At 37.0% G+C, this 11,961-nt stretch overlaps 1 protein-coding gene across 1 annotated transcript; it reads left to right on the top strand.

Annotated features, from left to right (window-relative positions):
• The first annotated feature begins 2,502 nt into the window (after window positions 1-2,502).
• On the top strand, window positions 2,503-4,469 carry LOC117616568 (AT-hook motif nuclear-localized protein 17-like). Its single transcript, XM_034345921.1, has one exon. It carries the CDS (start codon window positions 3,142-3,144, stop codon window positions 4,114-4,116), a length of 975 nt encoding a protein of 324 aa, XP_034201812.1. The 5' UTR covers window positions 2,503-3,141; the 3' UTR covers window positions 4,117-4,469.
• The last annotated feature ends 7,492 nt before the right edge of the window (window positions 4,470-11,961 follow it).

Here is an 11,961-nt window from a genome sequence, read left to right as displayed (position 1 = left end):
GTTTGCCCACACAGATGAAGAAAGTTGAGATTCCCCCTCAAAATCAATCGACAATATTAGAGTAGTCCAATTCCTTCTAAATCTATGTTAAATTTCTTAACTTTTCAATATGATAAAGACTCTTAATAAAGCTTTTCATAGTGAGTCATTTACTCTACTAATATAGGGTTTGAAAGTTTATGGCCTAAACTTATTATTATTTTGACTCAGTGATATTCCAAACAACTCTAATGCATGCGGACCTAACTCGAGTACAAGGGGTGGCCACCGCCTTAGCCACCGCATAGAACAACTTCCATTTGTTTCTAAAACTCGACAGTCGTTGCGTAAAAAAAATAGGCCAGCCAAAAGAAATCGTTCACTTTTGACCCAAAATAGAAAGAAATCGTTCACTGTGCTGCAGACAACGAAACAAACCCCAGTCGCTGTCTATTCTAATTTTCTAGAACAAAGTAGGACACGTGGGATTTCTTTTTTTTTTTTCTTTTTTTTTGATAAGACATGTGGGATATAGCTAGTAGATTTATAGTTGGGTTTCCTATACAGGATTGACTAACATAGTTTTCTGAGTAATATTCTTAGAGCATCTCAAGGAGTGCCTTCATATTTTACCCAAATTTTAATTAAAATAGTCAGAAAATTAAAAATATTTACCAATTTAGAAAGTGGTTCCTCCAGTAATACTTTCTATTTTAGCGAGAAAGGTAGCAACGCTGCTGGAGCGTTGTTTTTCCTTCTTTTTCCACCCCTAATTCATCATTAATATTCTCTTTGTAATTTTTACTTATAAAAAATTTTGTGTTACATTATTGATAAATATAAATACTTAATAGATTAAATGAGTTTAAATATGCTTAATAGGTTAAGATGATTAAATGAGTTAAACTGGTTAATAAGTTAATCTAAATAACAATTCAACCAAATTCTTTTTTTTTAATATTTAAAAAAACCAGTCATAGTCTAAACTACAAGAGAAATGAGGTTTTTCACACACACACACACATACTATCGTTATGAGGGTTCGAGCATGAAACCACTGGTCTGCAATTCAATGTCATTTTTCACTAGACTAGACCTTGTTGGCATTAGGGATGGCAACGAGCTGGGTAGGGGCCATGTATTGCAATACCATCCCCATCCCTACTTTCCATCCTCGTCCCTGTCCCCGTTTTAAGAGGTTTCAGGAAATCCCCTTTCCCATCCCCGTAGGAGAGATATCCCCCATCCCTGCCCTAAATCTTCCATGCCAAAATGGAAGAGCTCCTGGGCTTAGCCTTATTTGTTACCAAAACAAAATTATAAGTCTGATCTTGAATAGCTAAGGCATCTAAAAATTCAGAATTTATCAAATCATACCAATTATAACTTTGCACTCATTGGTTTGGGGATGGGGATACCAATACCATCTTCGCTCTATATTCGATGAAGATTTTTTAAATTCAGGAATCCCCGTACTCGATCTCTGTTTTGCCCCAAAATCTCCCCCCATTAAGGTTGAAGACCTGACAAGGATTTCTGCCATCCCTATTGGCACCCAATTAATTTTATAAAACAAGTTACGCAAGTAGTGTCTTGTTTCCGTTTAATCACGTGTCGTATTTGAATTAGAGATTTCTGACTTATTTAATAAACAAAGTCGTATTTGAATTGGAGATTTCCGATCTATTTATTAACCAACACCACCCAATTGGCATCCTATTATTAAACCCCAACCTTGATGTTGATACTACAAGACGGTGCATTGACTTTGACTGCTTTCCATAATGGTTATTACAATACAATAAAAACTAGTAGTTAAGCAAATATTTAATAAGTTTTAAGACAACTAATTCACATACCAAACTAGGATAGGAACAGGATTATTTTGTTATGGACTTGATTTGTGCTGTATGTACATGCTCAAAGAGTGTCCTTATTATACGTAAGGACAACTCTTTTGGCCATGGCAGTCCATTAATCATGATTCATGACACAGTGTGGTCCACTTTTGTTTTTTGTTTAGCTTATACATCTGCACTGCATTGGTTTTAAATTGGCAACAAACCAAAATAATAAAAAAATTAAAAAAAAAAGTACCCCAATCTTTCTGAGTTGGGGAAAGTGACAAATCCAAAGTTCTTCTAGATCCCATATTATATACACAAATGCGGGATTGAATATTGATTTCTAAGCAAAATGATGATAATGAGCTTTGAACCTCCTCCCCCTTTGATCAAGGCTTAAAACATGTTTTCATCCCTTTTTAAAGCACATGAAATTAAACAAGCCAATCTTTTATTTCTTTGTCTTTGAATCTTTTTGTGGGTTGGGTTGGGATTAAAAATGCATGACAGTGCAGTGCAGTCCAGTCCAGTCCAGTCCAGTCCAATCAGGACAGGCTAGCTAGAGGGGGTATGGTGCTAATGATAGCTAGAGAGAGAAGAAAACAAGCAAAGATATTGAATATTGAAGGCATCCCCCATTGCCCAAAACTAGACCATCAATCCCAGTCACTTTCAATCCACTCGGTCGGGATTAGGAAGGCCCTCAAAGACTCATCCCACCTCTCTCTCTCTCTCTCTCTCTCTCTCTCTCAAACTTTGAAGAAAAGAATAGTAAGGCGGTGCAACAAAGGGTTGAGCTAACCAATACCCATTTTTCTGATTTTCCTCAATGACTGCTGTACATCTCTCTCTCTCTCTCTCTCTCATGCGTGATGTGTGGACCCTACTTTAGCTCTTCCAACCAGCGGCGCCATTAGTCTTTACTTAGTTTCCAAGCTCACCCACCTCCCCCTCCCCTCTCTCTCCTCTTTCTCCTCTTTCTCTCTCATTAGTCTGGTTGCATACATACCATGATCCTCATCCTCAATTTATTATAAAGAAATCCGAACACCACCACCCCTTCTCTCCTCTTCCTCGATCTCTCTTTGCCTCCTCCCTCCCTCCCTCTCTATCAACCTCATAAACAAATCCAAGCAAAATCCATAAAAACCCATCACCCCAAAATCCCTCGCCTCCTTCCCTTCTTTTTTTTATTCATATATCAACAACAACAAAAGCCACCCACCAATCACACACCTAGCCTAGTTTTAGCTAGAGTGAGAGAGAGAAAAAAACCCAAAATCCCAAAAAAATAAACAACAAAAATACATAAACAAAGATGAAAGGTGAATATGTTGACACCAAGGGTGAAACTCAAAGCATGTTCTCCAAGCTTCACCACCCCCACCACCTACAACACCAAACCCAGCAACACCACCAAACCCAAACCCAGCAACACCAGCACCACCACTTCCCAAACCCATTCCAAGCCATCACCACCCATCGCGAATGCCAAACTTCCGAGGAAGAAGACACCAGCCGCACCAGCAGCGGCACCGCCACTGTCACCACCAACCCCTCCGCCCAAAACCCCAAGTCCTCCGCCGCCGCGGACCCTTCCAACCCATCTGCCGACGGCGCCACCATCGAAGTCATCCGACGGCCCCGAGGCCGTCCACCTGGCTCCAAAAACAAGCCCAAACCCCCCGTCATCATCACCCGAGACTCAGAGCCCCCTATGAGCCCCTACATTCTCGAAGTCCCGGGAGGAAGCGACATCGTCGAGGCCGTCTCCCGCTTCTGCTGCCGCAAAAATATCGGCCTCTGCATTCTCACCGGCTCCGGAACCGTTGCTAACGTCACTCTCCGTCAACCGTCAACTACACCCGGAGCTACCGTTACTTTTCACGGCCGCTTCGACATCCTGTCAATCTCCGCCACCTTCCTCCCCCAAACCACGCCGTCCTGCCCCGTCTCTGTCCCCAGCGGCTTCACCATCTCCCTCGCCGGCCCGCAAGGCCAGATCGTCGGCGGCTTAGTGGCGGGGGCCCTTGTGGCGGCTGGGACTGTGTACATCATCGCCGCGTCGTTTAACAACCCGTCTTATCATCGGCTTCCCGGGGAAGACGAGGCGGTTAGGAACTCGGGTTCGGGCGATGCCCACTCGCCGCCGTTGTCTGGGGGTGTGGAGAGTGGGGGGCACGCGCCGCCGTCATCGCAATCATGTGGGATGTCCATGTATAGCTGCCACTTGCCTACTGATGTCCTCTGGGCTCCAACTGCAAGGCAACCACCACCTCCACCGCCTTACTGAAAATGTTAATTAATTTTCTTTTTCTTTTTTTTGTTGTGGGTTTTTTTTTTGGTTTTTTTTTGTTTTTTGTTTTTTGTTTTCCCTGGAAATGGGTACTTAGTGGTTACTGTGAATTTAGAACTTAGAAGCTGTTTCTCTTACTCTGTTGCCTTCTTCTGGGTACTGTTCTTTTGCTAAAAATTTTATTTCTATTATTATTATTTAGATGTTGATTAATAGTAGTGTTTTTTATATCAAAATTTGGGTACTTGGAAGTTAAGTTACTGTTAATTTAGAATTTAGAAGCTATTTCTTTGGACAAATGTGTGTAATTACTATGCAGATGCTAATTAGTGGTGGTGTTTTGATCGAAATATGAAAGGAGATTATGAATTTTTGAACAGTGTAGGTTTTAAACATAAATAATAATAATAATAAAATACACAATGCTGGGGTTTATTTTTTGTTTTTTTTCAGGATAGAAATTAATGAAAGTGGTGAGCTTTGGTGTTAGTGTGTAAAGATAACTCAATGGAGTATGTTGTCTTGTCTGATAACTCAGTGTAGGTTTTATATCCTCAGCTGCTGTTGTGGTTAATCTTTAATAATGAGTTTGGGTTGGATCTTGGCTCTTGGCTCTTGGCTCTTTTGGCTCTTTTGGCTCATTTGGCCCTTTGGCTCTTTTGGTGGTGTCAAAAGTCTGAAATGAAAATTCAGAGTTGCTTTTCTTTGGTTATGGATTTGTGGTTGGCTTTGAATGGGGTTTTGGATGATTTTTTTGCTTTGAAGTTTGGAATAGCTATCTCCAAAATCTGATGGCTAATGGGTGGGGGGTACTATTTTGATTCTGCTGAGAGCAGAGTCTAGGCTTAGCTGGTTTCTCTGCAACAGCTGCAGAAGCAGCAGCACCACTGGCTCCCTCAAAGATAAAAGATAACGCCTGTGATTCGGTTTCTTTTTCTTGATTTTCTTCTGGATTTGGATAAAGTGTATATGACAGTGCAGAAACGTGGCTGGGGCTTGTGCTTGCCAGTCCAGTAGGTTTCCTTTCACACAACACTCTCTCTCTCTCCTCCTCTCAGAGAGAGAGTTATTGCTTTATCCAATAGGCAATTAAATGGTCTTTTTTCTCTGATAAGAAAACTTCTTTGGACTTTATTTCTTCTCTATATTTTGCTTCTTTTTCTTTTCTTTATTTTTTTCCAATCTGATCTGATATATGTACTTTCGTTTGTCTCCATCTTACTTTGCTCCCATCCTTTTCTCTGATGGGAAAAAAAGCAAAACATCATAAAAGCCAAAGGTGGCTCGTCCCGAGCCTCTAATTTCTTTTTCTCTTTTGTTTTTTTTTTTTTTTTTTTTTTTTTTTTTTTTTCTTTTTTTTTGTTTTTTTTTTTTTTTTTTGTGTGTGTGTGTGTGGATTCTTGAGTGCCACTGCTGCATGAACCTCTTTGGAAAGAAACAAAAAACTAAAAGAAAATACCTTTGGATGCAGTGATTGGCTTCTTGACGTTGCAGAGAGAGGCCATCATGCCATGTTTCTAGTTGTTGCTAAAGTGCATATGTGTTTAGTGATCATATGGGCCATGGTGTTTTTATGTATATGGGATGCTGTACATGCAGAATTTCAATTGTGATCAAATTAACGAGGGGATTTGCATGCATGTGTGTCTAAGCAAATTAGTGTTAAAAAAGAAAAAGCAAAGGAGGGCCATGAAATTCAGACTTATTTGAGGGGATACTTCTGTTTTCTACAGCTAGAGCACAATATAAGAGATGCATAGTATTAGTAGAGCATACGCGTCAAGTGCTTGGGGAAAAATGTTAACGAGTTTAAGGACATGTTTATGAAGTATAATTGAATCGCATTGGAGATGGTTAATATGAATCACATTGGAGATGGTTAATACTAATCTAATGATGTGTTTGATGTTACACATAATTAAGGAGTTGGATTAATTGAAATACGGGAAGTATATCCATACCATGATATCAACCTATAAATAAAATGTGGGTACGGGGATTGGAAGTTTTTAACCCAAGTCTTTCAGATTATGGGTTGAGGCGTAACATTTCTTTGAGAATTTATACTTTAATCTTAAAGAAGAATACGATTAATGTCTTTTGAAAGCTTAAGTTACCAAAGAATAGATTAACAAAATCTACTAAGCTAGCTATAACATGTATAGCTCATTTGTTTGATCAAAACTTGTAGGAGCCAAACAAGACATCATCAGTACTAGTTTATAATTTAAACTTGTGATCTAAGGTGAGCTTGAAGTTTAGAATTTTTTATTTTTTTTTAAATTCCCCAAAAAAAGGGATTCAAATTTGTGATCTCTTCTAACATTGTAAATTCAATAGTAGTTTATAATTTAATATATATATATATATATGTTGAACCTTTCCTTTCATGCAATCTTGACTATGGCCTACGACCATATGCATTAATTTTTGATGGGGGGAATGATTATTCTGAAGAAAACTAGAGAGTTTGAAGATGACAGGAAATTCATTTCCAGCTTTGTCAAATTTAGTTGGTGATGGCATAGTGTCCAAAGAGAAACATTGAGGTCGAAATGTCATAGCATATCTCATTATATTGATATGGTGATGATATGACACGTAGATCCAAGATCTAAACTCACTTTAAAATTTCTTTTTAAAAAAGTGTCATGCAATTATTTAATCTTTTTTTTTATGCATGTTCATCAACAATAAAAGACAATCATGCATATCTTCTCAATGCTATTAAGGTTTCATAACTTTATGTCAATGAAAACCAGGCTGATTTTCAATTTCACATCCTAATTAGTGAAATAAATTAAAATTTAAAGTTATATCTTAGCTTGACTTCCCATGAATTTTTTAATTATTGAAGAGAGCATATTGCTCATGATTTATCTTAGAAAAAGGAAAAAGAAACTCAAGTTAGATGCGTTTTCATTTTTCCTTTCACTTGAGACAATAAACTTTTTTTGTCACGTCTGAACTTACTAAACACGAAGAACAAAATACTTTTTCATTCCCAAGACTTTTTACCTTGCAAACCAAACGCCTGCTTATCATTTAATTTAAGGAAAGATTATTATTTTTAGCCCAGAAGTCACAAATGGTTTATGTAGTTTATGATAATTGTTGTTATAGTCACTATGATTTCAATTTTGTCATTTTTACCGTTGTACTTTTTACTAATCTTGGTCAAAACCACATGCATGCACCTCACTTGCAAAGGAGTTTTAATGTTTGTGTCCAATTCCACTTAATAAGTTGGATGAATGCTAATTAAAGCTTTAATTAGAGATTTGTATCACTACATGTGGACGCCAAGTTATACTGATTGAAGGAAATTGATAGTACAAGTAAACCACATGGACAAAATTTACAAAATTAAAATCACAATACCTAACTGGCAATTAAGATAAACAGCAAGCACTTTTTATGGATAAATTTTGAATGTGATGATCACAATGTCACTTAAAATTACTAATTCACATGTTATAATATGGATGAACGACATAAATTATATGTTATAAACTTTTAAATATATTATTAATAAAAATAAATACATATATATTATAACATGAATAAATTAATACTACGTGACAATATAACTACCGCAGATAGTGCATTTGTGTGACAACATATTGATCATCAAACGTTATGCCCAAAAAAGAAAAAAAAAAACACCTTGTATCATGCTCGACGATAACATATTTAAAAAATATTTGAATTGAACTACCCCTTTTTTTCAAAGGAAATTAACTTTGAATATTACCCGCATGCATTAATGTACATCTCCACAGACAGATAGGTGAACAACTAATGCCACCAAACCAAAATTTTCCTTCTTTTGTTTTTATTTTTATTTTTACGTTTTCTCTTTTTTTCAGTTTTGAATAAAAGCCACCTTATCCAGACGCATGTAAAAGATGATCAGATTCTGCATAAGTCATATATATATATATATATAATTATTTAAGTGGGCAGGCGCCCTCTTTCTTGACCATTATTTTTGGCTTAATTTCAAACCCCCCTCTCTCTCTCTCTCGACTGCTTTGTTCTGCTAATCATCATTATATCACCATGTTTATGCCCTTCTTAATCTTTGATTAATGTGACTAATGATTGTGCGATGGTTATGATAGCATTAGCAGCCACCAATGGACTCTTGGCCTCAGTTCCTATTTTTTTTTTTTTACTATAAACACTTACATGTTTTTGGTTTTAGATTATACCACCTCCTTTAAATGATGAGCTTCATGAGCAATGGCGGACCTATTAAGGCGTAAAGAGGTGTAACTGTACTTTCTCTCGCTGTAAAATCCATAAGAGGTGCAGCATTTCCTTCCTTACTCCAAATTTTATGATCAGATCGATTATATTCCTCTTGATCACAGTCACGTTCTTTTCAACGGTATAAATATTGACGTCGGATCCACCTCAGCAAATGGACATCATTTTAAAAACAAACATTGTCAATATGGCTTTGATGAAAGTGTACCAGGTTAGGCACTAAAGCAAGCTGGGAACAATATTAAAACGGTGCATTAGTTTCACGATGTAATTAATTAATCAGATCGCACAGGAAAGTGCATATATTTGCGGACACAAAGCATAGACATTGGAAAACATGTTTAAGATGGTTTAGTTTTAAATTAAGTTGCAATTTGATTTTAACCTAACTATGAAGTACGTGTCACCTTTCTAGTTAACGAGCAGAATCAAGAAGAGAATGTCTTAAATTGTTGTTAATTCGTTAAAATGAATAAAATATAGATGGGGTAGAATAGAAGTAAGTCCATATTCCACCTAACGATGGAATAAAGCAAAGCAAAGCAAACAATCTTTTTTTTTCTCTCTCTCCCTTTCACATATTATTTACGTGAATGCACGTGGGTTCTAGGCTCTAGCCATGTACTTATTTAATTCTAATTTCTCAGGTATAATGTCTTAGAATGGATATGCATGCATTGCTACAAGAAAATGTGTGCACGAACAACAGCTATGGCATGTCCTCAACTATTTTCAACATACCATAGCATGTGACATGCTTAATTTGACGGTAAAATAGACAGAATATGGAAGTATCAAATAGTATGACTGTTAAAATTTTACTCTCTCTCGGATTTTCACCTAACTTTCTCATCAACGCTTCTTTTTGTAGGTGAAAGACATGAAACGTTTTTCTTCTTATTCAATAATGTTACCAACTAACTACTGGGATGAAGTTAATTTCCAATTCAGGCAGAATTTCAATGCATTTGAAGTAGGATGCATACCAAAGTCTTCCATTTCAATGCATAGGCTCCTAATGCTTCTTCACTTTCATCATGTGGGCCATGCCCACATTTACAACATTGTTCTCTTTCTTCTCTTCAACGGTAGAAATTTACAATTGCGGCTGAATGGAATCTTAATTCACCTGTTTATTCAAGTAGCATCAGATATAGGAGTGTCTCGGTAACCCAAAATTGTGTATGCATGGTTCAACCGTTGAAATTGGTTATATATCCCAACTTTCCTACTAATTATGTATTTTAAAAAAACTCTCACGTTAATTAGTATTACTTTTTACGAAGAAAAATTGTCCAACTTAGGACAAAAAAAAGTTGTACAACTGAGAAAATTTAACCCACCTTCTAGAGAGAGAAGAATATAGGCAAATGAACCAGTAATAAACAAACAGTAAAAGCCCAACAATTTCAATTTCTTCTTCTTCTTCTTCTTTTTTATCTTTTTTAACACAAAGCAAAAATGAAAGGCAAGATACAGCCTTTTTTAAATTTTGCCGATGACTACGATTGGTGAGATTAAGGAAAAAGCATGAACACACAGAGAGAGAGAGAGAGAGAGAGAGAGCAATCTCTTTCAGCCGAAAAGAAGAGTTGGGAGGGATGATATGATATGATTCGTGAAGAGGATATGCTACTGTTGCTGCTTTGTTCGACATCTCCGAAACACATGGGATTTTGCTGTGTGCAGTGTACGGCGGTCGGTGTGACTTTTTTCATGAGTTCGAGTTTCTGGGAAAAGAAAAGCTTAAAAAGAAATATATATATATATATATATATATATATTCAGGCATGCTTGATGCTTTCTTTGCCATCAAATTTGGACGCATGCATGCATGCATGATGATTAATCTGAAACTGAATTCCTTTTCAGCTGGCTCGTATCAAACAACATAGCCCTAACAGCCAGACCTACAATTTTTTTTTCATGGGGTGCCAAATGTGTGAATAGCTAAGTTGGAGGGGCCAGCATACGACACTTGCAAGTATTTTTGTCAATATAGTTTTTTTTTATTGAATTAGATTGTATTTTTATTTTTGTCCTTAATTATGTATAAATTTATGAATCTACACCCTATATACATTATTCTACATACATTTTATACGTATGCTTAATGTACGGGTCGGTGTGTATATAATCATAATAATGCACCTAATCAAATGGCCAAATTCAAACTCTAATCTAACACTCGAACTTAGTATATAAAAAAACAAAAAAAAACTTTGTATTTGATTCTAATCCGGTGGTTAACTAATGTAATGAAATCAGTGATCCATTCTCCATTCTCATCCCTGCGGGTCCACTGCCCACATGAAGGCATCGGCTGGGCATGGGTGGGGTGGGGGGTGCAAGCAACTTGCAAGAGGGTCAAGGCAGGCATCATTGAACAAAGTACACGTGTACGGTTCTGGTTGCCCTTTCGGTTTGACCGTTCAAGTTGAAACCTGGGGGAGGGGGGATGGGTTTATCATGTATGGGCTAGTTTTGTCGTGGTGTGGGCCGTTGGTTCTAGTCTTGTCTTCCTTCAAATTTGCTCAAACATGCTTCTCTTTTTCTCGTCTTGTGTGATACTGTTCCCTCGTGCCCTGAGTAGTTTGAATTTCTCTCGTGCCATTTGGTCAACATTCCAAATGTGCATCCATTTTGCATTGCAACTCTCTCACTTTTACTAAAACCCGACAGCCTCCACTTTCTATTTTTGGTTGGCCTTCAGCCAGGCTTGACTCAGTTTCAGTTATGAATTGTTTGGGTAGCATGTTTTTTCTTTGGTCCAAGTTTGGGTACGCATTTACTTATTAAGGAAGGGGAATTAAACTTAGGACCTCGAGTACAGGGATTAATGCTATTAACCAGTGCAAGAGAGATTAATGCTATTAACCCCTTGAGTTATAAATCTCTTGTGCAAATTTCGGATTTATATTTCTCTACATGTATTATGGAGACTTTTATATGGATGAGTGATCAACACTGTCCGGTTATAACTTATAATATAGCGTATTATCAAAGTTTTTATTATAATTCAGATTATGTAACAAATGGTATATATATACCTTCCCCTTTAATTGGACATTATCTATATCTTAGATAGCCATGTGAGTGCGAAATTCCAACATGTTGGAATATAAATGTGGATACCCACCCCGCATAGCGAAAGAAGAAGAAGCAACATTTACTGCAAATCAAAGACTTGGGTGTTGCACCAATAGACTAAGTCCAGCAATGATTAAATTGTGGGAAGACCAATTAAGTCTCAAGTAGTAGGGGCCATTAGGGATTAAGAAGCAAGAAGTTGATGTCTGGCGCCTATAAAAGTATGCAATACTTATCTTCTGTGTTTGGGATTTATAATTAAACCCTCAACTTTAAGGACAAAATTAAAAAAACCCTAACAAACCTTTAGATTTGTAATGCCCTGATGAGATTGAAAGTCAAGCAATATCAAGAGATGAATGTTCTACCCAAAATCTAACCTGTCAAACATTACAGATGAATGAAGCAATGACTTTGAACTCTCGCGAGGCAAAGAGAATTTGGGAGTGCAGAAAGAAATAAAGTGAAATGTGGGCAATG

The sequence above is a fragment of the Prunus dulcis genome, chromosome 1, assembly GCF_902201215.1.
Source record: "Prunus dulcis chromosome 1, ALMONDv2, whole genome shotgun sequence".
Lineage (NCBI taxonomy): Eukaryota > Viridiplantae > Streptophyta > Magnoliopsida > Rosales > Rosaceae > Prunus > Prunus dulcis.
Note: the sequence above shows the minus strand (reverse complement) of the source record. Positions and strands in the feature narration are given on the sequence as shown.

What these genes read in the sequence shown, in the direction of transcription:
- LOC117616568 (XM_034345921.1), top strand. Translation starts at nt 3,142, where the DNA reads ATGAAAGGTGAATATGTTGACACCAAGGGTGAAACTCAAAGCATGTTC.